Source organism: Acanthisitta chloris, unplaced genomic scaffold (genome assembly GCF_000695815.1).
Source record: "Acanthisitta chloris isolate BGI_N310 unplaced genomic scaffold, ASM69581v1 scaffold9777, whole genome shotgun sequence".
Taxonomy (NCBI): domain Eukaryota; kingdom Metazoa; phylum Chordata; class Aves; order Passeriformes; family Acanthisittidae; genus Acanthisitta; species Acanthisitta chloris.
Genome location: NW_008682021.1, coordinates 9,064 through 35,834, shown reverse-complemented (window position 1 = coordinate 35,834; position 26,771 = coordinate 9,064). Strand labels below are relative to the sequence as shown.

Below are 26,771 nucleotides of genomic sequence, written 5' to 3'. Positions count from 1 at the left end.
AAGAGCTGTAAAAGCCAAGAGAAGAAGAGTGTTGGATTCTGACAGTGATCACGATGGCTCTGACACGGAGTTCAAGCCTGATGCGAAGGAAGTGGCAAGCAGTGAGGACGCTAGTAGTGGGGTAGATGAAAATGAATCTTCTGGCACAGACACAGATGCAGAGAGTGTTGCAGAAAGTCCCATAAAAGTCCCTTCTAAACGGAAGAGAAGAGAGACGACAAAGCCTGCCAAGAGGAGTAGCTTGGGAAGTGATAGTTCTGAAACACCCAAAAGAGTAGCAACAGTCTCTTCAGAAGCCAAGTCTAAGCTGACATCGTTTTCAGCACCTGAAAGTTTTGAATCTCAAGCAAGTGCTTGCAGTGGAGGCACCGGTGACTTCGCGGTATGGGAGCACGAGAAGCTTGATTGGCTGCAGGAAGGGAAAAGGAAGGATGCGCACAGGAAGCGGCAGAGCGACCCTGGGTACGACCCGTGTACCCTGTATGTGCCTGAGGACTATCTCAACAAGTGCACGCCAGGAATGCGGAGGTGGTGGCAGCTGAAAAGTCAGAACTTCGATGCTGTGATTTTCTACAAAGTTGGAAAGTTCTATGAGTTGTACCATATGGATGCAGTCACTGGCGTGAACGAGTTGGGGCTGATCTTTATGAAAGGCACTTGGGCCCATTCAGGTTTTCCAGAAACAGCGTTTGGCAGGTTCTCTGATGTTCTGGTACAGAAGGGCTACAAGGTTGCCCGTGTGGAGCAGACGGAAACTCCCGAAATGATGGAAGCGCGCTGCAAGGCCACAGCCCACACAACCAGGTTTGACAAGGTGGTGCGCCGGGAAATCTGCAGAATCATCACCAAAGGAACTCAGACTTACAGCATTATGGACTGTGATCCCTCCGAGAACCACAGCAAATACCTCCTGTCTGTCAAGGAAAAGGAAGACTCCTCCGGACAACGTGTTTACGGGGTCTGCTTCGTTGACACGTCGGTGGGGAAGTTTTATGTAGGCCAGTTCTCCGATGACCGTCACTGCTCGAGGTTCAGGACTTTAATAGCACATTACACTCCCGTGCAGGTACTGTATGAGAAGGGGAACCTGTCTGTGGACACACAGAAGATACTGAAGGGCTCACTGGTTTCCTGCATTCAGGAAGGGCTGATCTCGGGTTCCCAGTTCTGGAATGCATCTAAAACACTAAAAGCCCTTCTTGAAGAAGGGTATTTCAAGGAGAAACAGAACTCTGAAAATGGATGTTCTCTGCCCTCTGCAATCAAATCTCTGACTTCAGAGAGTGACTCACTGGGATTAACTCCTGGTGAGAACAGTGAGTTAGCTTTGTCAGCTCTTGGGGGATGTGTCTTCTATCTCAAAAGATGCCTGATTGATCAGGAGCTGTTATCGCTGGCAAACTTCGAGGAGTATGTCCCTGTGGATATTGCTACTGCCAGAACTGTGAGCTCAAGTAGCCTGTTTGCCAGAACGGATCAGCGGATGGTGCTGGATGGAGTCACCCTGATGAACTTGGAAGTCCTGCAGAACGGAACCAACGGAACCACAGAAGGTACCTTGTTGGAGAGGATTGATTCTTGCTGCACGCCGTTTGGGAAGCGGCTCCTGAAACAGTGGCTCTGCACTCCACTTTGTAACCCCAAATCTATCAATGATCGGTTGGATGCCGTTGAGGACCTCCTGGCGGTGCCAGATAAAATGTCTGAAGTTAGTGAGCACCTGAAGAAGCTGCCTGACCTTGAAAGGCTGCTCAGCAAAATCCACAGCATCGGATCACCACTTAAAAGCCAGAACCACCCTGACAGCAGGGCCATCTTTTACGAAGAAATCAAATACAGCAAAAAAAAGATCGCTGACTTTTTGTCTGCACTGGAGGGGTTCAAAGTGATGAACGAAATTGTTGATGCCATGGAAGAGATTGCCAGTGACTTCAAATCTAAAGTCCTGAAGCAGCTGGTAACGCGCAAAGCCAAAAACCCAGATGGCCACTTCCCAGACCTGAGCGCGGAGCTGACGCGCTGGGACACGGCTTTCGACCACAACCAGGCCCGCAAGACAGGAGTGATCACTCCAAAGGCAGGTTTTGACCCTGATTATGATAAAGCACTACAGGATATCAAAGCTGTTGAGGAAGATCTTCACAAGTACCTGGATAAGCAACGCAAACTGCTTGGATTCAAGTCTGTGCTGTACTGGGGGGCAGGCAAAAACAGATACCAGATGGAAATACCAGAGAGCGTCATATCGCGGAATTTGCCCGAGGAATACGAGCTGAAGTCAAGCAGGAAGGGATACAAGCGTTACTGGACCAAGGAGATTGAGAAGATGCTGGCTGCAATGGTCAATGCTGAGGAGCGCCGGGACGCGGCGCTCAAGGACTGCATGAGGCGCCTGTTCCACAACTTTGATAAAAACAGCAAGGACTGGCAGACAGCTGTGGAGTGCATTGCTGTGCTGGGTAAGAGCTTCTCTTCATTCTGACATGGAGTAAAATGACCCTCGTGTAGAAAATGGTGGAATCTGATGTGGATAAGCATAAAAGGCTTGTTGCCAGCTCTTAACTTGTAGTTTGAGTACTCTGATTGTGAGAGCAGCTTTGATAATTAACAGTGATTTCCTTCCTGTCAGTAAATGGCAGGACAGTTGCCGGGCCTTCATGTTTGCAAGGTCTTTCTTCATTCCTGTTGTGTGGTTGTAGGTGTGCAGCTGAGTATTTCTCACAGTTCAGCGTAGCCTGATGGGGAGTCTCTGCTTCCAGATTCTGTGTGCAGATTAGTAGTTTATTAAATGGAGAGAGAAAAATCTAACCTCCTTTCTATCTGAGCAGGCTGATCTCAGCAACCTTTAAAAGTAAAAGTGGTCATTGTCAAGCCTTGAAGAAGGTAGTCTAGTAGAAAAACTTCCCTAAATATTCCTGAAGTTTCTGGGATAGAACAGTCTCCTGTATTCCCTTCTCAGGACTGGTATACTTTTATACTGTGGTTTTCTCCTAGGATGAGGCACTCTGGGATGTCTTTGTTCCAGGGAGAAATGAAAGCACTCTCTGAATGCCACCGGGGCAGAGATGGGAGGACAGGCAGGGAGTGTTGGTTAGCAGTGGATTCTCTGGGAGAGCTGGGAAGCAGTCACACCAGCTACACCACAGCACCAGGGCAAGTACTGGATTGGTTCCCAGTAGAGAGGGTGACAGCTTCCAGGCTCAACTGCAATATGTGCACATAAAGCCTCTAAAGTGATAGAACAGTCTGATTTTGCAGGTGATCAGCTTTTAGAACCTTAGAGCTGGGCTGAGGGGACTTGTGCTGCTGTTTTCTGCTGGACAGGCAGAATTTTCATAGTTACACAAATTTACTCTGGCAACTTTGCAGCAGCATTATGATTTTTCACAAAGTGATTCACTGTCACAGAAGCTGATTTCCTCTTTTCACAGAATGTTAAGGGGTTGGAATGGACCTTGGAGATCATCTAGTCCCAAGCCCTGCCATGGGCAGGGACACCTCCCACTAGACCAGGTTGCTCAAGGCTTTAACCAACCTGGCTTTGAACACTGCCAGGGCTGGGGTATCCACAACCTCCCTGGGCAACCTGTGCCAATGTCTTACTACCCTCACAGCTGAAAATTTCTTTCTAATATCCAATCCTTCTTGTTGTATTCGATATCTAATAATATTCTTTATTTGTCCTGAATGAAAAAAACAGGGCAAGAAAATAGTATTTTATACAGGTACATTAAAAATAGCTTTTGAAGTGAAATGATGTGGATTTTAAAGGCTTTTAAACTAAAAAAACTAGAGGGGAAGATTTTTATCCTGACATCAGTAAAATCTGGAAGGAATGAGGAAAGATACTGTAAATATTCCCACCTTTTACTTGTTCTGGAGCACTTGATGAATGTTTTCCTTAAGAGGAAAATGAAAGGAAATGGAAAACTGTGTTTACAAAATTGCTATTCAATGAGTAAATAAATTCCAGTGAATGAAGAAAGGTGAAAGTGTGACTTACTAGAATTTCTCTTAATTTTGTAGATGTCTTGATGTCCCTTGCTCACTACAGTCAAGGTGGTGATGGACCATTGTGCCGACCTGTGATTCTGCTGCCTGTGGATAGTGCTCCTCCCTTCCTGGAACTTAAAAACTCACGCCATCCATGCATTACAAAAACCTTCTTTGGGGATGATTTTATTCCTAATGACATCGTGATAGGCAGCAGTGATGAAGACAGCAGTAGTGAAGCTTCCTGTGTGTTAGTGACTGGCCCCAATATGGGTGGCAAATCTACCCTAATGAGACAGGTGATTGATTGACTGTCCGTGTAAGATTGAGTGCTCCAGGGCACCTCTGGGTTTGCATGTGGGAATTACATGGCCTGGATGCTTGTAGATGTCAAAGAGGGTCCCAGCAGTGGTCTTCAGGGTGTGCAGCACAGTACAGCAATTGCACTGTAAAGACAAAATGCAATCTGGTAGAAAAGACAGATTTTCTACTTTCACTTACTTTAGGGAGGAGGAAGTTTTATCACTCCTATGAGAGATGGTTGGGGAAAAAGTATCTTTTCTTTTTCAAGTGGCTAATCCAGGACTTGGCATCATCTGGCAAAGGATGCTTCTGCAGGTTGAACAAGATGAAACTAGAGATCAGTAGCAACTGGGAGGGCAACAGGGAGTTTCCTTTACAAACACTGCTTGCTGTGATAACTTGTGTTTTGAAGGCTTTTTGGAGTAGTTTAGTCCTGCTTGAGATGACGTCGCAGCCCGGAGCTGTTAAAACAGTGGGAAGCTTTCTGTAGTCTAGCCTTTGTTTTGGGGGAAACATGGTTTCGTGCCCTCGTTGTCTGTGTGGAACCGAAGCTCCAAGCACATAGCAAAGTGTCTGTGTGTCCCTGTTTGTTCCCCAGGCTGGTCTGCTGGTTATCATGGCTCAGCTGGGGTGCTACGTGCCCGCGGAAGCCTGCAGGCTCACACCAATCGACAGAGTGTTCACGCGGCTCGGAGCCTCCGACAGGATTATGTCAGGTGAGTTCCTGAAATCCAACTCTCCAAAGTCCTTTGCCACCCAGTTGCTTCTCCTGCTTTGAGTGGCAGATTGGAAAGGGACAGTATGTTGATTTTGCAGGGAGGGCTGTGATCTGTTGTGTCTCTTTGTTCAGAGTGGAAACAGGATTGTAGTTACGCTTTATTTCTTGCACGTGCTTGCCCTCCATTTTTTGACAGGCATATAGGATTACATTTTAATAAATTTTAATATTAAAAGCCTGGATGCAAGTCTGAGGAACATATTTTTGGCTGTTGTACAGTTGATTGTGTTCTGCTTACATTGGTATCTTTTTCTAAGTGTTCTGGAATAGGACAGTGCTGTTTGGGCAGCTGTTGTACAGTGCACAGGAGTTGTTTTTATATCTTCTTGCAAGGACAAGAAGTCCCTTGTTTTAATCAGAATGCCTTAAGTCTAAAATGTGATTTTTTTCAGACACGGAATAGAGGCTGGCTTCCTTCTTGGAAGTAGTAGTTGACAATTACTGGAATATTTTGTTTCTTTAATGGAGGGGAGAACACAAGTGCAGGATGACACCACAACTGGAACTGGAAGGTTTGCCTCTGGTGGTGGGCAAAGTGTCATGAGGCTAGAAAAACAACATTATTGTTGTGGGGAGGAGCAGTATCACAGCTCAGTTAAGGAGGGCACAGATTTGCTGTGATCTCTCTGCTGAAAAATGTGGGTCAGTGACTATGAAAGGAGTTAAGCCTACTGAACTTGTTGCACATAAGGAATTTGGAAATGAATCATTCCAAATTCTTAATTAAAAAAAAATATTTACACTTCCCCAAATCAAGGCTTTTCTTTGCAGCTAGAGAGTGTTATTAAGGCTTTCTTTGCCCACCTAGTTTCCATTTTGTTTAATTTCAGTACAAAAAGTGCTTATAGTAGAAATAAAAACTGCCCTTCCTGTGTGAGAGGTGGTCTAGCAAAATGTAGCATTTTCAGCTTTTTTCTATCAATTGGGAACTATTCTCTTCCAAATGTCTGCACAAGTGTTTTAATGCTGCACAGAAACAGCTTTTGAAATCTGGTTTTGGTGTATTAGTTTCCCCACTGTGTAGATAGGAGAGCACAGCAGAAGCTGTTCCATGGCAGTCACTTTGTAACACATGTCAACACGACTTCTATGAAGTAGATTTTTAAAGTAAAACAATTTTAAAATCACCTGTGCAATTTTAGGGATTTATTTTCTGAAGTGAATAAAGGTTTATTCTTAAGCATTGATAAAAATACAGTCTTGGAAATTTCCTTTACAATATGCAGAAAATCAGGATTGGTGGACACTGCTTAATAGTTCATGTTGAAAGACTTATGTTAGAGCAAAGCAGTGCTCATGCAGCATGAGCATACACAAAGTAAGTGTCTTTAATAGATGTCATTAATTGCTGCTGCTTCAGGTTATTTGTAATGAACCCTACACTAATTGTGTATTTGTGCTTGTGATCTGCTAAACCCAATTTCAGGTCTAAATTTCAGGCTTTGTGTTATCTGGGTTGTTGAACATAGTGAGATGTTCAAGCCTCAGCAGCAATGTACTGCTTTTGTCCCATCTCACTCAAGTAGAGTGTAGACAAATAAAGCCTTTGTTATACAAATTGTTATCTTATGCCATCACAACCAAACCAGTAATTCCAGTCTTTTTTAACATTCTTCTGCTTGCTCTTTCAGTGAAAAACCACCCCACCCCTCCCCCCCTTAGGCCTAGACTCTTGTGTTTAAGAGCTAAAAGGCACAAAGGATTCTCCCCATCTCACATCCTCTGTGCTCCTCCTTTTGTCCAGCTGGTATAAAAGGTATATGGTGGCTTAGAACTTAATTATACTTGTGCCCATGCCTGTACTCTTAAGGAACCAAACCAGTTTGCTTTTTCCGTCAAATAGAAGCTCACCATTTTCAGGCTGGAATAAAAAGCTTTATGTTTTTGTTCATCTGCAGTTTGCTGTCAAGTTTCACTTCATTTTAACCAAGATTCTAGTGCAGATTACATGGGATTGTGGTTTTCAAATCTTTGACTGGTTCATGGCTTTTTATTTTTTTTTCTCTTAAGGAACCAAACCAGTTTGCTTTTTCCGTCAAATAGAAGCTCACCATTTTCAGGCTGGAATAAAAAGCTTTATGTTTTTGTTCATCTGCAGTTTGCTGTCAAGTTTCACTTCATTTTAACCAAGATTCTAGTGCAGATTACATGGGATTGTGGTTTTCAAATCTTTGACTGGTTCATGGCTTTTTATTTTTTTTTATGTCAATTTTAACCAAGATTCTAGTGCAGATTACATGGGATTGTGGTTTTCAAATCTTTGACTGGTTCATGGCTTTTTTTTTTTTCCCCTCATGTCATTTCCTTTAAAGGTGAAAGTACCTTCTTCGTTGAATTGAGTGAGACTTCCAGCATTCTCCAGCATGCAACAGAGCACTCCCTCGTTCTCATGGATGAACTGGGTAATTAGACTATGTCATAGTGGATGGAAACTAAATCTTAAAGACTGGCTGTAAGGTTCTTGGGCTGTCTGGATGGCAACCAAGCACCCAGGGGCAGTTTTATCCTAACACTTGTCATGTTGAACAGATCAGTGTCTAATTCCCTCTAAAACATGTACTTCTTGGTGCCTTGGGGCACTTGCATACCACCCCCTCCCATCCCCCTGTTGTTATTGCCCTATTTCCAGCTGTGGTTTCCTGCTTTCCTTTACATAATTACTTGCAGCAAACCTTAGCAGAATGTTTTTCTGCAGTGCAGAAGAGTTAGTTACAGGGCAAATACACAGGTCACTTCCCACTGATACTGGCAGCTCTCACCCCTCACTACTGTTTGTCATCTTCCACACAGCACAGAGGGAGAAAAACAGTCTTTAGAAAAGCATTTCTACTTCTCTTTCTTCACCTCAACAATTAAGAGTGGGTGTCTCTTGTAGCACTATGGATTATTTTCCCCTGCTGGTTTTGTTCCTGGGTATGTCAGAGCTCTCCCATTTTCTCTCCAGGCAGAGGCACAGCCACTTTTGATGGCACAGCCATAGCGAGTGCAGTTGTGAAGGAGCTGGCAGAGAAGATCTGCTGTCGGACACTGTTCTCCACACACTACCACTCCCTGGTGGAGGACTATTCCCACAACAGAGCTGTGCGGCTTGGGCACATGGTATGTGTAAGGGCAGCACAAGCTGTGAGTGCTGAAGGACAGGGCTGTTACTTGTGGCCAGCACAGCCCATGCTGTGCATGCTTTGCTCTGCTCTCCTGCCAGAGCCACAGGTGTATTTTGAGTCTGTATGTCAGTATTACAAACACACTGACTCCTACCTCGTTCTTCCTAGGCATGCATGGTTGAGAATGAGAGTGAAGATCCGAGCCAGGAAACAATTACGTTCCTGTACAAGTTCATTGAAGGAGCATGCCCAAAGAGCTATGGCTTCAATGCAGCGAGACTTGCAGATATTCCAGAAGAAGTTATTCAGAAGGGACACAGAAAAGCAAAAGAGTTTGAAAAAACAACCCTTTCACTGAGAGTATTTAGGTAAGGCCTTGGGTTTACATATGGAAGTTGCACATTGCTTAGTGGACACCCGTGTTAAAATCTGGGCAGTGGCTTTTGCTCAGTGTCACAGCAGTGGGGGCAGTTGCAACTACTTTTGTGAATATCAACTGTACTTCCCAGGGAGGGGGAGGGGGACTACAGCACGCAGATAAGAGGAGCAATGAAGCATTTAAAGCCTTGGATCCACTGTGCCAGTCTTAATTTGCACAGAGGTGCTGGAGGGACCTTACAGCAGCACCAGAGCCTCTGCTGCTGGCAGCCTTTATACCAGGCTACATCTGTGGCTCCTAAAGCTGTGTCAGGCCTGGGAAGTTTAAGCTCTGCCCCTCTGTGTCCATCCATGCTCAGCAAAGGTGGTTATCTCCCCCAGGTACCTGTGCCAGGTGGTGGATGGTGCAACACGTGATGCAAATGCTGTGCAGAAACTGAGGGCGATGATCACCCATCTGTGAGAGCACGCGGGGTGGCACGGACAGGCTTGCAAGAAGGTGGTATCAGACACTGTTATGATCTAATAAACTTTATTTTTTAAAAATGACCATTTTTCCATTGTCTTTCCTAGGAAATTAAACCCTTTAATTCTTACCTACCCTCTACATAATGGTTATTGAGTACTCCACAATATATTAAGTCTAGATGTTATGGTACATGCATACACTTTCAGGCTGTTGATTACCCACTGTCACCAATACACATAAATGGAAAAAAGCTATGAAACTGTATAGGGCTGTATATATACTTGTCTCAGCTTCGTTAGAGCAGGAAATTGCTGTGATTTCCAGCAGGTTACGTAAGTAATGTCCAGACTGTTCAAAAAAAACTATGAACAGAGTAAAGTACAAGACTGTTTTGAGGAGACTTTCTACTGTGTACTTTAAACCATAGTAAAATTTCTTTCACAAAACTTAGTTACATGGGTACTTTGTTTTATAGTGCATTATAGTCTAGGAAGTCTCATTAAAACACTCGCTTTCCTTTTTTTGTTAGGGTGGTTTGAGTACAGACTATTGCTGGGGCAGGGAAGGAGATTATTCTAACTTCAGAGGACACCAGAAAAATTGCTGGATATAATTTAAGATTAGTGTTTTCTCTTTCATAGAAAGAACGTACATACTGGGACATGAGTACAGTTACAGCAAGTCTAGGTGTACTAACAAAACAGGACACATTCAAGTACAATAAGATTTTTTTGCTTGAAATTAGAAACAAACTACATGAGATTAAAGCATTAAATCATATTTCTCAATCTGAATAAATGTTAAAAAAATCAAAAGAAATGCAGAAGTGCTAGCTCACATTTTTACCATGTTACAAAAGCAATTGGTACCCATGTCCATAAAGGCAGCAACAAAGAATGCTGCTTGTCTACAGAATAGTACTACTGCAAATTGGACTGCGTTTCAATGCTACTTGTAAAAACACCAGCTCTCAGAAGTTGGTATCTGTACAAAATTGCAGCTTATTTTTCTTCACTTCTGTCCCTTCAAAGTCTTTGTTTACACAGTAATGCTAAAACGCCCAGTTCTGTTATCCTGAGTCAACATATTGCCACTTTCTTTTTTGGTAGGTTGAGCTCCATAGTGTCAACACCTCACACATCCGCTTTAATACAGTCTCTTTCTGCAGAAATGGGCAAGTGTAACTTCCTCCAAAAAAAAAGTTTTAATAGTTATGATATTAGAATGGCAGGACTTGCTTTCTGAAAGGAATTCAGTTGTGCTGCAATGTATTAGATTCTATAGGTGGAGCAGAGTCATATAGTGTATCTGTATCGTGTGTAGGCTCTCCGGCAAGCGTACAGGGATTGGACAGTGTTCCAGCACCACAGTCACAGAAAAACCTACAAACAGGAGAGAGCTCTTTAGTGTCTGCTTTGCTCATACTGCCACAAAGCACTCCCACACCCTGGTTTGGAACATACCTATCATGTCTAATGAATTCTACATCATGTCCTTGATGGCACTTCTTAATGCAGTTCACACAGATGGCGTTACGGTCTGTGGTGTTGCAGGTGTGACATCTGAAGGGAAAAGCAGCAAGTTAGGCATGAACCAAAAACTGATCAGCTCTCAAGTGCTCCAGAAAGGTGGAGGGGCAGAACACACCAAACAACAGGGGTGCACAGGACTGTGAAGCTTGAGAGTTTTACACAAACTCCTATTTCACAGCACACATTGTTGCTTGTGTCATCCCTTGGGCTCAGGTTCACAGAAACAACGTGCTTTCCTCAAGCCCACAGTAAATTCCAGACAATGGGAACTTGTCTAATCCTCTTTTGCTGGAGCTGAGGAAGAACACACATTTGTGTGTTCAAAAGACATGCAGCAGCTGTTCTAGGGGCCTTGCTGAAAGAGAGGTTGTGTTTATCTGAAAACCTTACTATAGGTGATGGCAAAAAATGTTTACCTGTAGAAGTCATGCATTGGGTAGCTGGTGTAGCTTGAGATCTTATACAAACACTGGCCTCTACTGACAGCTTTCTCTATGGCATCTTGATTGTTCATTATTTTGTTATCTGTTGGGGGAGGAAAAAAATAATCCAGAAGTAAACACACCTGGGTCAATGACTTTTTTTCCCCTCGAGGTGTTGAAGCAGAGGGGCCATCAAGGAACGGTTAGTTCTAATGCCTGTACATTAGTTATGGCATTCACACATCTCAAATTCTCCCTGCCAGCTCACAGGGCAGATGCCCAGAGTGCTGTGCACTCCTCAGGTGAGAAACACTGTTCCTCTTTGCACACACTGCATAAAATACCTAAGAGCCTTTACTTAAATACTCTTTGTGAACTGGGTTGTCAATAAATGGTTACAGACACAAGCCTTTCTAGCAGGCCTAGGTTTTCTGCTGATGAGCCTGAAACCCAAAGTTTGAAAGCCTTTCATCTACCATAAGAAGAAAAGGATGGCTCCTTCTCCAGGGGAGTTTAGGAATAAGGCACTTTCCAACACGATGGAAAGTGGAAATTGGGTCTGACCAGCTCCAGCACTTAAAAGATGTGTCCAAGGCACATTTGAAATTCCCTCTGTTACTCGGCTACTAGATCTATCAAGTCCTAAAGTGCATCTCAAGAAACAGTATTTTTGCCCACTCCAAGTAGTGTCACAGCACCGACTGATGCAGTCAGGAAGCCCAGGAGCTGGGAAGCAGGGAGCCAGAGCTTGTATTTTAAGTGGTATAAGGGATCCACAGGAAAAGGCTTAAAAATTACAGCCAAACTTAAAAATTCTGCAAACTGAACCTTCTTCTAGAATAACCTCCTGGAGCTGTCTGGCATTCAATCCCACCTTTTCCAAGAGGATCGTGTCTCATACATGCAGTGTATGAGATAAACTCCTACTATACAGTAGAATTTTATGCATGTGAACTGTTCCTATTTTCTGAAAATTTGATTTGAGATTTAGGATCTAAAAGCATGAATATTCACAAAGTCAAGTAATATGTATTTTTTACTGGACACTAGTTTTCAGATATGTGACAAAAGACTTTCCATGACACTAACTTATATTTGGAGTTTGAGATGGACTGAAGACTAGTAATGAGTTCAGAACTCATTTTAAGACAGAAGAGCTAACAACAGTGTTTTAATATGACAGCAAAACCTTAAGCTACCTTTGAAAGTGTCTGCTTGTCTAAAAGTCTTAGGATAGCTTAACGCTGTGTGTTACCTTCACCTGAAACTCTTAGCCGCAACTCAGCTTAAGGTGGTGCCACAAATGGCACAATAAACACAAGACCTAGCACCAAAAAAAAAAAAATGGCAAGTGAACAAACACAGCCAAGGAGGGCTCAGGCTCACCTTTCATCGTGACATTGACACCAGATGCTAGAAACAAACCTCCAAAGCGGTTGTTGAAGATCTGATTGCCTTCTAATGTTGCAGTTGCATGATTTGTTATTTCGATTCCTTTATTGGGTCAGGGGAACAAAGGAGAGAAAAAAAGGGGGAAGTTAAATCCCTAGTGATTGTGTAGTTGTACCTCTCTCATGATCTATATCTTGTTCATTCTTTTTAAACCATTGTAAACGCAGGGGGGAAAGGGAAATGACATAGCTGGAAATTACACTGTCATTTGTTATAATACTGAGCTTCAAATGCTGCTGCTGAATCCTTTCAAAGAGCTACAGCTGGCATGCACAGCTTCTGGCAGGAACAGCACACTGCCAGTTTATCTGGTAATAAAGCAGTGTCATGACTATGTATATTTTCAAGTGGGATATATCATTTTTGGGTGCTTAAAGCTGTCAGGGTACATTTGAAAGCTCTTGTGCACATACCTTATACCCTTTATAAAACATCTTTTTAAAAATCTCTCAAGATGGGCACCTAAAATTCATTTCTTTAGCCTTTATCAGTAACCTGAGTCTTCCAAGGCATTTGTCCGGGATTGCTGTGGACAGCAACCTATCCTTCCCCCCCACCACACTGAAACAACACCTTTAGAGGCTCTTCTCACAAAACTTGCTTCTTCTGAAAGAAAGATGGGAGAAAACTCAAGAATGCAGTTTTAGTTGGAATGGAATGGAATGCAAGACGTATGAACTGTGATGATTAAACAGTAAATTGAAAAAAAAAGTCACTGTTAAACATTTTTCCTCTCTTTTAGAGTTAGAAATGCTCGTTTTTTATAATTTTTCAAGTCTATGGAGTGAGAAAGTTGAACTTGAGATGCAATTCAAATCTCTTTAAAATGTGTATTTGATCTGCTTCCTAGGTTATAAAGCAGTGATAAAATATTTAAACCAGCATCCAGCAGACCAACTATGAGTATGTCCTAGACAACTTTATCAATTACTTCTAAAATAAAATAATGAAAATTATTTCATGAAAAATTGAGAAGATGTGTCATTTCTCAATGCAACAGCAATTCCAGAGACTGCTGTTAATATATTCTGGCTACAGTTCTGAATTCTCAAATTATTTCTGGAGTACACTGAAGGATATCCCAGTCTCTGTCAAAATGTGGGGTAAAGGAACTCAGAGTTAGTTTTGTGAAGAGCTTACTCCAAGCTCTAACACTTCGAAATTTGATTTAAACAACACAAACCTGCAGCAAAGCCATCGAATATCCGGTTTTTCCTTAGCACAGGGTGGCTGTTGGTGCTGATAAGAACACCAGCTTGAGCATTCCTGAAGATATCATTCTCTTCCAGAAGACCTATGACAGACCAACAGACATGACACTTGAGCTTGGTAACATTTCCTGACCTTTAACCATTCTGTGAAATATTTTCAAAAGATCTCACGTGTCATCATCCTGCTAATCATTCCTTTCATTTGGAGAATACCCTCTGAAGTCAGTGGTACAAGTTTAAAGTAATTCACAGTGTATAATCTTCTAAGTGTATTTTTTCGGTACACAGGAGAGAACTTGGGATTTAAGTGTCATTACAGAAAACTGAATCTTTTCCCTTTCCAAATTTTTCTTCAACTTTTCTAACACCTTTCTGTTATACTCTAAAATAAGCAGCCTGCCAAAACCAAGCTTGACTTGCATTTCTTTTGTTACTGCAAGACAGGATTACTTTAAAACACTAAACTTAAAATTAAAGCTCATTTACAGCAAGTGATTATCTACAAAATACTAGAAGCTGGTATGAGGACATAGAACAGTCAGGGGATTTCAGAGAGGAACAACATCTAAATTTACAGATATGCAAGAGATTCCATAAAGATCTGTCTCCTCCTCCCTGCCAAATCCTGGACACTGACAGAACCTGAACTGTTCAGGTACATGACTCTGTCTACATGACTTGAATTCAATACTGTGTTTCAGTCAAATGGCAAAGCTTACAAAAGCAGATTGGATGAAAGGACTGTTCTGAGCAGCAATCTAACAGTCGTCTTGGATGAGATTAATTACCTCTCCGCCTCCCACAGATTTCAGTATTACTGATGTAATTAAGGCTAAAAAGCATCAGTGTGTGTCTGTTGTAACTATTTTATTACTTCAGAAGACAAGAGCTATGTTTCTAAAGAGTACTTTAAAAAGGACACTGCTTAATCTGAAATTAAACTCCTATCCACAATATTCAGTATATGCCAGTAAGGGAAAAAACCTACCTCTGCCCCCATTAAATATACAGATGCCTCCATCTCTTCCATCATGGATTTTATTTCTTCTTAGTGTAGGATTACTGTCTGTTTTAATCCATACACCAGCCATTGCATTATCAAAAATTTCATTGTCCTCTATAAATCCAAGCCCTAAAATTGAAGGAAGGGTGGGAAAAAAAGATCAGAAAGGTTAATAAATGAGGAAAAGTAACATTGTAGAACACAATTCTGGATAAACAAGAAAAATAAACCTACCAGAATTATAGACAAGAATACCACCATTCTGACCACCCCAGATCTTGTTGCGTCTGATTTTAGGGTTGCTTCCAGTTCTAGAGTGAAATGTAAGCAAAGAAGTCATTTAAAACAGTTTATCCCAAAGCCAAATGTTTAAAATGCCTCTAAAGAAGTGCCCCATAGATGCCACTGCTTAAAAATTTAGTAAAACAAGTCTTTCCAAACATGCAAACATATTTTAGCTTTACTGACTTCAAGGTCCTCATGTCCTAGTCAATATCTAGGCTGTATTAGTCATAACTCTCTTGTAGGTTGAAGCAGAGAGCATTCAGACATACTGGATTTAGAAAAAAGTTATTTTTAGAGACAAAATGACAAAGCAGTTAAAAAGACACAAGGGAACACAACACAAGCTACGTCTATATTGGCATAAATCAGAATAAACGTTACCTTATCTGAACCCCTGAGTACATGTGATTATAGATGTCATTGTCTTCTAACACGCCATGGCCATTGTCATAAAAATAAACTCCAACCTAACATAGCAAGAATTAAATTATTAGTTCCAAAGTAATGAGGTATAAAACCACAGGACTTTCTTTTCTGTGGTTCCAAGGGGGCCACAGAGCAAAACTCACTTGTTTCCCACTGTGTATTCTGTTTCTCCGTAAGACTGGAGTGCTCCCTGTTGTCACCCAGACTCCAGCCAAAGTATTGCTGTAAACTTCGTTCTCCTCAATCACACCTTGTCCTTTTTCATGCTAAACACAAGATTTAAGAGTTGAGAAAAACTGGTAATTGCCAATACTACCTTTCCTGCTGCACCCATCCCTCCCCAACAAGGCCTCTTTACTGTAGCAGAGTAAATCCTTTCCACTTGAGTATGTATTTTTATCTTTTTTTAAATAACAGCATGTCCGGCTTTTGCCATGAAACAAAGAACACCCTGGCAGGTAAATCATTGTACTTGAAGGCTCTGTAGTGGTATTTACAAGTCTCTGCTGGTTGTTGGTGCCACACACTCAGATGAAAGCTGTGGCACATGGCTCTTAAACCCACACCCAGCCCTGTCCACCAGCTGGACAGAAACACTGGCACATCTCTGAGAAGGTAACTATCTCCACCATGTGTTTGGGCTCACAAGTAAAGCACCAGGATTCTCAGTCAGGGGAAGCTGTTCTAGTTAGATTTACACAGTGCAGGGATGAAGATGCACACCTGCTGCATTAGCTGAACCTCAGGTATCTTTTGGCAGAAAGATACACAAATATTTCTCAAAATCTGGTATTTCCTATGGGAACCTGACAGCTCTTTAAGTTCAGTTAGCAGAGCCCTTGCACACATTGGAAATTATGCTTTATTCCTCACTTTTATAACCCATACAGCAATTGCAATTTATATCATCCTGAAGGTATTACAAAAAATCTTCTCTGAGGTTAGTAGTAAACACATTACACTCCAAAAAAAGCTGAACAGATTTTTTATATAGATATATATATAATGACAAACTACTATGAAAACTAAGCCTTCAAAAAGCTTTTAAGCAAGAAATGATGAAATTCTGCAATCTACCCCATTTTAAATATTTTACTCTGTAATAGGAATAATTTAGTGACATTCATAAAAGCCTTCATCTTTTAAATATCAGCACCAGCTTCAGTCATAACTAGTTCAAAACGTAAGAAACTCCATCACTGTAAGCACAAACATTTGAGCACTCTTTTCCAATGTTTAAAAAAGAGAAAACCAGTTGTATGCCTGTCTGCAGGTTGTACTTACTACATAAATTCCACCATGCTGACCATCATGAATCTTGTTGTGTCGAACTATGGGACAGCTGTTTGTTCGAATCTGTATTCCTGCTAATGCATTACCTGTGCAGGAAAACATCATTTAATACAACTTACAGACTTTTTTTTTTTCTTGCAATTCAAGATGCTACAAGCAAATCAGCTTACCATAAATGTCATTTCCTTCAATAAGGCCTCTTCCATCACCAAAGATATACACACCACCTTGATTCCCATTAAAAATTGCATTGCCCCTAAGAAACAAAAAAAATCCACATTATGAAGTGATTCTAATACCCTGCACAATACTGCACATGTATGTAGTGCCTAGGACTGTACACTATTCAGATTTAAAATAAAGACTTTATGTTCTGTTGCTTTGAGAAAAACCTACCTCCAACTGTACACACAAATTAAAAATGCAGTTCAACTGAATGAAGACAGAAACTTCATTTTGACAAATACAGGCGTATTTACAGTTCACTGTGATTAAATGAAATTAAAGTGCACTTCTCCCATCCCCATCAAATCTCTACTTCTTCTAAGTAGTAAAATATCCATGAGGAAAACAATACCTTATTGTTGGGTCACTGTTTGAGGTAATCCAAACACCTGCAAAATTGTTTGCATAGATTTTGTTCTCTATGAATTGTCCTCTTCCTTTTTCATGCACATAGATTCCTCCAGTCTGGCCGTGATGGATTTCACACCTCACTACCGTTGGGTTGGCATATGCTTTCACTTCAAAGCCTGCTATCCTGTTTCTATGGATGTTGCAGCTTTCAAAATAACCCTTTAAGACACAAAACATACGCCTTCCTGTAAAAGTCCTTTTTAAAACGATCTTTATTCCCTCCTCTCTAAATACAATCCTCATTTAAAAGGAAACAGTACCAAAATTGACAACATGTAAGCACTGAGATAGCTAATTAAAACAACTACAGCCAATATATAATTTCATTTTTCCCGAAGTAAAATACTGTTTCAAAGACACTGCGTTCTGGCTGCTATTTATTACTACCCATGGAATACCAAGACAAAATGCCAACTCTGGATATAGCACCTTGAATACGACTGAGTATCAGGTTGCCTTCACAACTCCTAAGGATCAGACTCCTCTGAAAGGCCACAAAGTCCACAGACCCAACAGGAAAAGGACAGTGCTATGGAGAAGACTACCAACTTGTTCTCATACCATGAGCTATATGTATTTGGTAAAAATATGGTTTCTCTAGGAAGAAGTGTGCTAAATTTCTTTGAAATAACTGGCTGAAATAAATAAATATTAATCATAGAATGTTAAGGGGTTGGAATAGACCTCCTAGATCATCTAGTCCCAACCCTTCTGCCATGGGCAAGGACACCTCCCTCTAGATCAGGTTGCTCAAGGCTTTAAGCTCTGCCAGGTTTGGGGCATCTACAACCTCCCTGAGCAACCTGTTCCAGTGTCTTACTACTCTCTCAGTAAAAAATATCTTCCCAATAGCTAATCTAAATTTTCCCTCTTTCAATTCATACCCACTCTTCTTGAAATCTCTTGCATCTCCAGTCGGAGATGGTGACAATCACCAAGTGATTTAATTTATGGATGGCTTAGATGCAAACTCTTGAAAGGTCTAATCCAGGCTACATCCACCAAGCAGCTTGCAGAGGACAAGACTAAAAACAGAGCACCTGATATTCAGAGCAGTGGTGACCCAATAAGAAAGGGGCACAACTTTGTCACCCCAGAGCCACCTCATCCAAACACCATTTTTCCTGTAGCTACCTAAGTTAGTTATTTAGTCTCACTGAACATGAGAGTTGTTATACTTGTGAACTACCAAAAAAACCCCACAATTCCTGCTATTGCTCAGCGTAACTGGATTCCAGTGTTCGCACTCACATGATCTACTACCAGGAACACCTCAGGCCTGGAGCTTCTGCTACCTATCATGTGGAAATTGCTCAAGTTACTGACAACCTAGGTAGAAAGCACTGTGTTTCACTGCTGTATTCCTTACATGCTGTGAATTGCTAAGGGATTCCCATCAATCATATTTTGATTACAAAAAAGCAGAAATGCATCCAGTTCAACAAGAAAATCAAGACAGCATGCACTTCTTCCTACTCTGGGGATTTCAGTCAGGAAAGGCACTGCATGGATTGAACGTTCTCCCAAAAAAGTACTATCTATGTGCAAAGCTTGGCTCGCCAGGCTCCTCTGTCTGACAAATCAACAGTCAAATGGAAAAACCCTACTTTCTCTAAATATTCAGAATACATAATTTTCAAGGATTTAGGATTAGATTTCTTCAGAGTGAGTCAAGATGTTTTCAGGGTTCTCAAGGAAGTTATATATAGGGAAATCTAAGGATCTCCTCAGAAATATGCCTTCATGTCAACAGGTAGTCTCTCATGACTTCTTATCCCACAAGGAACCACTTTTCTTCCTCATCTGCACTTCTTATGGGGCCTTCAAAGAAACTTAAGATGACAATTTGGTATAAAGTCAAGTCTTCATAGAATATGTAATTTCAATTAAAATATTACTAAACATGGTCTGGTATCTAAATTACTTCTCACATTATCCTCCCTTTGAGCACCAAATATGTTGCAACTACAGCACTATGATGAAAGAGGTATCACAGGTGCACTTCATTACAGCCATTTTGTATGCCATGTAGAAGCTGCAAAAAGCCTTTATCATGTGGCCTGTGGTATCTTTGTGAGCTGCAGCAAGCACTATTATGCAACAATCAGGAAATTTTGGTGCAAGTATTTTAATTCTTGAAATCAATGTCATTTAATTCTTGAAACCACGCAGCTTTTCAACTTGCTTGGTAAATAAGTGATAGAGAAGGCTCCTTCACTCCTGCGTGTGTCCCAGTCCATCTACATAATACACAACTTCAGGAAGGAACAGAAGAGGTACCTGTACATTAATTGTGCTCTACCCTCTATATCCTAAGAATGCCATAACATCACTTGACAGCAGAGTACAAGTGTCACAGCTTCAAAAGCAGAAAATGAAGCCTTCAAAATGACTGCTCTTCTACCTTCTTGAAAACATGTAGCATTGCTGATTCAGAAGAAACAGAGGATTTGCTGCAAGTCTCCTCCAAAACAGGGGAATAAAATAAATCTGTATCTCGGATTGCTTTATAAGGCTGAGCACTGGGTCAGAAAGTCAAAGCTTTGTGCTAGTTAAGATCCTGTCACATTCAACATGCATAAAGAGAAACTGCATTAAAGAGCCCAGTCCACCTCAGTCACAGTCAGCTTAAGCTGAACTGCTGGTTTTGACCTGATGCAGGTAAAACTCAGTTGATTTCTGCATGTGTTGAGACCAAGTGTAGACCATCACCTGTGTGGGTCATTAGTAAACTCAATTCAGTTACACCAACAGAATTGCTGCTTGTCAGAAACATGCTCTTCCACAGTCCTGAGCAACCACCTCATTCCCAGGCTTCCAAATTATTTCCTATGCCATTGATACAAACACTTTCTTTGGCCCAAATTGGGTTGCCAGGCATTGGAAGGTGCTGCACAGGGAGGGAGTGGAGTCAGTATTCCTGAGGGAGTTCAAACAACGACTGGACATGGCACTTAGCGCCATGGTCTAGTTGACAAGGTGGTGATTGGTCAAAAGTTGGGCTTGATGATCCCAGAGGTCTTTTCCAACCTAAATGATTATGTGATTCTGTGAAATTCATCTCCTAGGGAAGGTTATCTTCAGTCTTTAAGATGCTACCTGGCAATCCCTGGTATCTTTTCAGCCACCGCAGCCAATCCCCTTCAAAAGGCACTGCTGTCCCTTTGAATCACAGCCTCTCAAAGATGCCACCCCTTGTACTTGTTGACTTCTTAAAAGGTGATGAACTTCTGGATCCCAAGAAATGACATATGGGCTCAGATAACATTCTCTCCTTGGAAAGCTAACAAATATTTTCCAACAATGAAATTGTGTTTCCAAGTATGGGGTTAAATGATCTATTATCTACTAACTCTGCTGACCCAAAGTCTACTGCCAGCTCCAGCTATAACCAGGTACCACCATTAGACAGTCTGTTCCTTTCCTGCCACTTCTGCCTAACAGCACACACAGGCTGCCCAACCCACAGCACTTAAGTTCCATCCTGCTATCAGGCAGCTCAGGCCCAGATCCTTTATGGAGACCCTGCCAGGCAGCTATTAAGGTCAGGAAGGTCAATACCCCGCATCTGCATAGAGGGATTGCAAGCCTTATATTGCCTCCACCTCCTTCAAAGACAGATTTTCAAATGTGCTGGATATTTAGCTTGTGCTCTGTGGTGGTTTCTGGTTGTAATTCACCCACTAGCCGAAGAACAACCTGGAAGACACAGTACCTGGCAACGCCAGGATAGCTTAATAGGAAAAAGAGGCCCCTTGCACATGGAAAAAGTATTACAATCTTAGACAAAATACCAAGTATTACTCAAAATACAGTAGCTTTCTGCTTGAAAAACCCTAAATATTAAAAAGTAGCTCTGTACCTCAGATTTATTTAAAATACCAGGCAAAGCATTAGCTGTGGGCACAAGATGACAGCTACAGTGACAGAAAGTGTGGGCAAGAACACAGTGCTGCAGCCTGTTCAGATCTGAGCAGGGAAAATAATCACAAACAGACAAACACCACATTAATGATAACGCTGATGCTCCCACACAAGACACAGTGTACAGTAAAGAGATGTGATGACAAAGATGTGTTCCTGCACAGCTGGACAAGCTCAAAAGAATTTTTACATCAAGACTAACTCTCTGTAATTGAACTTGGATTTTTTTTTCTTTCTGCATGTTGTCTAGTCTAACAAACACTGCTTTGAAATGAATTAGGGTTAAAACTTGTAACTGATGGGATTTTGTTCATTGCTTTTCTTCTCAGAGGAACTTTTTCCCCATCTATTTCTAAAAGGGCTTTATATTCTGTCTCAAAGATTACAACACTACAGAAACACTGAAGTATTTCATGTTATTGTTTGAACAACACAGGTATGCAAAAAAAGGAAAAAAGAGATAATTGTTCAAGCTTTAACACTTCCTAAATATTTCTTGACACTGGTATTCCCAACAGGGTAAGGGAAAAAAGTAAACCAAAAACAAGAACAGGAGACCAAGATAGAAAAAAATTAACTGCTTCAGAGTATCTGACTCTGTGTCAATTTAATTAAACTGCAATTAGAAATGTGACTAACAACACAAAAAGCATGTTTATAAAAATCTGCCTCTCAAAGCCTGGAATGGTCTTCATTTGAGAGCTGGTGCATTTTATAAAAATCCAAATGCAACATAAAGAAAATCACATCCAAGACGCAAAACAAACCCTCTATTTTTAGTGCACAGCAAAAGGCCAATTGAGTTTTTACGCAGTCTGTATAGAAACTGGCATACACTTACATTCTTTTCCTTGGACTTCATAAACACACTTCTTTAAAATTATCTGATCTGCAGCATTTAAAAGACTGAGTTGTAAACTAGTCACAATCAACGAACTTAGATGTTGCTATACTTCTATTTCAACAGGAAAAAAAAACCAAAACCCAAGCAATAATGTTCTGTTTCTCCTTTGGGTGCAATGAAAAATGATGACTATTATGACTAGATCTCAGCTTTAAACTATAAAATTATGCTTATTCTTACAGTAAGGTGGAACTGCTCTGCTGTTTGCATACAACTACTAAATACCGTTCATGACAAATATCTGGTAACTTGTCTCAGGCAACTAAGTGGCAGGAGAGGTCGGGGTAATGTGCTGAGAGCTGCCAATGCCATGCTGCATTTTTAATGCTGCTTGTTAAACATTTGACACAGCACTAAGGCAAATACCAGAATATTGCCAGTTTAGAAATAAGAGGTTAAGTTTCTACAAGTATCAAAACACAAAGAACAGTCTGAGAACATGAAACTGAAAAACAAAGCACTCTTGAACCTTTCAGAGCCAGCACTCCTGCACAGAAACCCACGGGAAAAGTACGTGTAGGGTAGGAATTCTGCACTGGAATGTACTTATCCCACTTCATGGCCACAAGAAATATAAAAAAATTAATACATCCCTCAAAATAAGGGAAGTGAGAGAAGTGAACACAGAAAATCCATTAACTTGTTTAGGTATGGAGGATTTGTATCTGAAAGACACCACATCACTTAAACAAGTGTGTAAATATTGCTAATGATGTCATTTCATTAACTCTATCTGTAGGCAGGATACAGAACAGAGGATGTTGTCAAAGCAGACTTTGAGATGGGGGAGAAGTACAGAATCTTTCTAAGCAGTTTATGACTAATTAATATTTGCAGCTGAGATAAGTATTATTCACACGCTCTCTTTATTGCGTGTTTCCTTTAAACAAAAGGGAAACGTTTCTTTCTATTCCATTTTGCTTGTGACATCACACTGACCACAGCATTGAAACAGACATTTCCTTGGTGAGAAAACACATCATATACGCTTTTATTTAAAATTAATCAAGTGAATCCAGCCTGGCTTTTTAATTTTTTTTAATACTTCAATACTCATGTATTTTATATTTATACTTCAGAACTTAAACAAGAAGCAGCTCCTAGCCAGATTTGCCAATTAACCCTCAAGCCTACAAAGAGACACCTCTCCTCCAAGAGTTACTGCAGCACTCTGCTTTACCAGATTTTCTATAGCTGAAATCACTTCATATTACATGTTTCCAAGCCTGTTTAAGTCTTGGATGGATGTATGGATGTATGTATCCACTGAAGTGGATTACAGCTACTTATACAGTATGTTAATACACCTTAATACAGTCCAGACAATGAAATATTGTAAAGCAAAGACATAACATCTTAAGTTTGCCACCACTCTTTGCATAACAGCCAAAGAACTACATCTCTAGAGGACAGAAAATGATGTAAAGCAATCCATCAGAAGACTGACAGCAGGGCATTGTTCTGGTCTGCTGTAATCTTGCTCAACACAGAACAGATATGCTCCTTAAGATGTACCTATGAGAGCAGAGAAGAGGCACCTAACAGCAGAACCCCACCATGTTTCAGCTTCCACTCTCAAGAATTTTATGCCAGCAGCAAAAACAGCAGCACTGTGACGTGTTTACCTTCTACTGCAAAACTGCAAACCCAACAGCTACAACTGGCACTGCCTTGATCCTTCACCCTTACCTCCCCAGCAACGTGAGTGCAAAGGAGAAAGGCCTCACTAGTTTGTATCCACAGTGGATTTTCTGTTAATACTATTTCCAGAATACTGATGGCTCAAAAAAACCTCAGCAGACCTGCACCAGAACCTGCTGAGGGTGCACTCGATCTCCCTGTCTATATCACTGATGAACAGTACTGGTCCCAGGACAGACCCCTGAGGGACATGACTTGTCACCTGACATTGAGGGTTTGGTACCTACCCTCTGGATACAACTATCCAGCTAATTCCTTATCCACCAACAGTCTTTCCATTAAATTCACATCTCCCCAATTTAAAGAGAAGGATGTTGTGATGGACTGTGTTGAAGGCTTTATAGAAGTCCAGAGAGATGACAGCTGTAGCCCTTCCCTTGTCCACTGATACAGTCACTCCAACATAAAAGGCCATTAGATTGGTCAGGCAGGACTTGTTGCCTGTCCCAGATCACCTCCCTGTCTTCCACATGCCTTAGCATAGTTTCCAAGAAGATCTGTTCCATGTTCTCCCCAGTCACAGAGGTGAGGCTGTTAGGTCAGGAGTTGCCAGTCCTCCCATCCTACCCTTTATTAAAACTGGGTGCAATGTTTCCCTTTTTTCAGTCACCTGACTGCCAAGACTTTTCAAGTACCATGGAGAATGGTTTGGTAACTACATCAGTCAACTTCCTCAAGACTGGGATGCATCTTGTCAGATAACATAGTCTTAGGTCCTGTTCCTCAGGTGATCACAAACCTGATCTTCTCTTACAGTGGGAGGGATTTTGCTCTCCCAGTCCCTACCCCGTGGCCCATCCACTGAGGAGGTGTGGGAAGAGAGATTGCCAGTGAATACTGAGGCAAAAATCCTTCAGGACCCTCAACCTTCTCATCCACTGTTGCCAGTTTGCCAGACTTGCTCATCAGGTACACTTTCTTTGACATTCCTTTTCTGGCTGACATACCTGTACAACCCATTATAACCACCAAGTTCAGCTCCATCCATGCCCTGGTCTTCCTGACCCCATCCCTACACAACTGGGCAGCATTTCTATGGTCTTCCTAGGTCACCTGTCTCTACTTCTACTGCCCGTGCATTTCCTTCTTGTCCTTTAGTCTGACCAGCAGGTCCCAACTCAGCCATGCTGATCTCTTGCCTTTCTTTCCCCATTTCTTACACCTGGGGATCAAAAGCTCTTGCTCCCTATGGAAAACATTGTCAAATATCTGCCATTTTAAAAGGGATTAGGAGAGAACTCATTTTACCAGCTGGGTGAAGGGAATTGGGGATTTGTGATTCAAGCAGGAAAAACAATGATTTGGCACTGTTTGGAAGACATGCAGAATATTTTCCTAAAACAAAGCAGCATATAATAATCTTTTATTTCAGCAGCAAAAATCCACACTGTTTATTTCAAGGACTGTAAAACTCACTACTCACTACTTTACATGTACTTGGAAATTATCACCTTCACCTCACACAAACATACATTTTCATTCAGGCCTGAATGCTGATATGAAATCCTGTGTTAAAATTCTACAAACATACATTTTCATTCAGGCCTGAGTTCTGATACGAAATCCTGTGTTAAAATTCCATACTATCAAAGTCCTCTTCCTAGAGAGGCTGGACACACCCTATTTCAAAGTTTTAACATTAAAATAAAGCTATGTCTCCACAGAACATTTTTTAATACCTGACACACCCTATTTCAAAGTTTTAACATCAAAATAAAGCTACGTCTCCACAGAACATTTTTTAATACCATCCAGCACCTTATTTTTTGTTCCATTTCAAATGAAAAAGAATGAAGCATAAATGTAAGCCTACCATTTACATCCTATTTCAAGAGGTATTTTGTCACTGCAACGTAATTCAGTGTAACAGGCTGCCAATCAACTGCAGATTTCAAGAGGTATTTTGTCACTGCAACATAATTCAATGTAACAGGCTGCCAATCAACTGCAAAAAGCTTGCTTAAACCTCTTTCAGCTAAAATTAAGTGAAGTTTCCTACTGAAGGGCAAGAGAACAACAGTAGGCATATTTTACAACAGCTGTTCATAAGTAAACAGATGTTTTTTCAAACATTTCCTCAATGACACGCAAAATGCGAAGATTTCAGTGACAAAACATCTGTATTTCTTTCTTCAGAAGAAAATATATACGTTACCATGCCATGGTCGAAAGTGAAAACACCAACATCACGTCCATGGTGAATGTGATTCCGTCTGATAATGGGATTTCCATGGTTTTTAACCCAGATTCCTGCTAACGCATTATTGGAGATCTCATTGTCCTCATATATTCCCTGGGAAATAAGAGTGCAAATTAAGACAGGAATCAAGGGCAGTAAACAATTTTATCAAAGTAAAGAAACTAATACTGAAAATTACCTGTGCATGGTCTGTAATATAAAGTCCAACATTTTCACAGTCGCTGATGTTACAGTGTTTAATAGTAGGACAAGCTCCCTGGCCACTAACACATACTGCAGAGCCAACTGGAAGAAAACAGTACAGTTACCATAGCTTCAAAGCATAGTGTATTTATAAATAGTCTGGCAGTGCTTTCACAAGAAAAGTTAGCGTGAACTGGTATTTAAAAAAGACTCTGCGTGTGCAGTGCCAAAGCATTGCAAAGCCACTGGCAGAAAAACACGAATGTCATCATTTTGCAGATGCAAAAAACCACGGTAGGAGTTGCTTTAAAATCACCCTGCCAAGGTTATGTGGCTGCCAGAACAGACAATAGTTTACATAATAATTCCTTTCACAAGAAAAGTTAGCGTGAACTGGTATTTAAAAAAGACTCTGCGTGTGCAGTGCCAAAGCATTGCAAAGCCACTGGCAGAAAAACACGAATGTCATCATTTTGCAGATGCAAAAAACCACGGTAGGAGTTGCTTTAAAATCACCCTGCCAAGGTTATGTGGCTGCCAGAACAGACAATAGTTTACATAATAATTCTATGAA

The 26,771-nt window shown here is 41.2% G+C and overlaps 2 protein-coding genes across 2 annotated transcripts in view; one reads left to right on the top strand and one right to left on the bottom strand.

Annotated features, from left to right (window-relative positions):
* LOC103805678 (DNA mismatch repair protein Msh6-like) overlaps positions 1 to 9,019 on the top strand; it is a 13,550-nt gene extending 4,531 nt beyond the window's left edge. The window contains 7 exon segments of the mRNA XM_009078336.1: positions 1 to 2,459; positions 4,027 to 4,292; positions 4,895 to 5,012; positions 7,387 to 7,476; positions 8,019 to 8,173; positions 8,347 to 8,546; positions 8,938 to 9,019. The exon segment at positions 1 to 2,459 is cut by the window's left edge and continues 29 nt beyond it. Of these exon segments, the coding sequence (XP_009076584.1) occupies positions 1 to 2,459; positions 4,027 to 4,292; positions 4,895 to 5,012; positions 7,387 to 7,476; positions 8,019 to 8,173; positions 8,347 to 8,546; positions 8,938 to 9,019 (3,370 nt within the window).
* Positions 9,020 to 9,069: 50 nt separating this feature from the next.
* The window catches only part of FBXO11 (F-box protein 11), a 21,983-nt gene continuing 4,281 nt past the window's right edge, over positions 9,070 to 26,771 (bottom strand). The window contains exons 3-16 of the mRNA XM_009078335.1: positions 26,193 to 26,299; positions 25,970 to 26,107; positions 17,227 to 17,444; positions 16,820 to 16,905; positions 16,641 to 16,735; positions 15,500 to 15,622; positions 15,312 to 15,397; positions 14,880 to 14,956; positions 14,631 to 14,774; positions 13,615 to 13,725; positions 12,366 to 12,473; positions 10,974 to 11,082; positions 10,489 to 10,587; positions 9,070 to 10,407 (exon numbers count right to left, since the gene is read on the bottom strand). Coding sequence (XP_009076583.1) covers positions 10,278 to 10,407; positions 10,489 to 10,587; positions 10,974 to 11,082; positions 12,366 to 12,473; positions 13,615 to 13,725; positions 14,631 to 14,774; positions 14,880 to 14,956; positions 15,312 to 15,397; positions 15,500 to 15,622; positions 16,641 to 16,735; positions 16,820 to 16,905; positions 17,227 to 17,444; positions 25,970 to 26,107; positions 26,193 to 26,299 — 1,631 coding nt within the window. The 3' untranslated portion in view covers positions 9,070 to 10,277. The remainder of the gene's footprint in view (positions 10,408 to 10,488; positions 10,588 to 10,973; positions 11,083 to 12,365; positions 12,474 to 13,614; positions 13,726 to 14,630; positions 14,775 to 14,879; positions 14,957 to 15,311; positions 15,398 to 15,499; positions 15,623 to 16,640; positions 16,736 to 16,819; positions 16,906 to 17,226; positions 17,445 to 25,969; positions 26,108 to 26,192; positions 26,300 to 26,771) is intronic.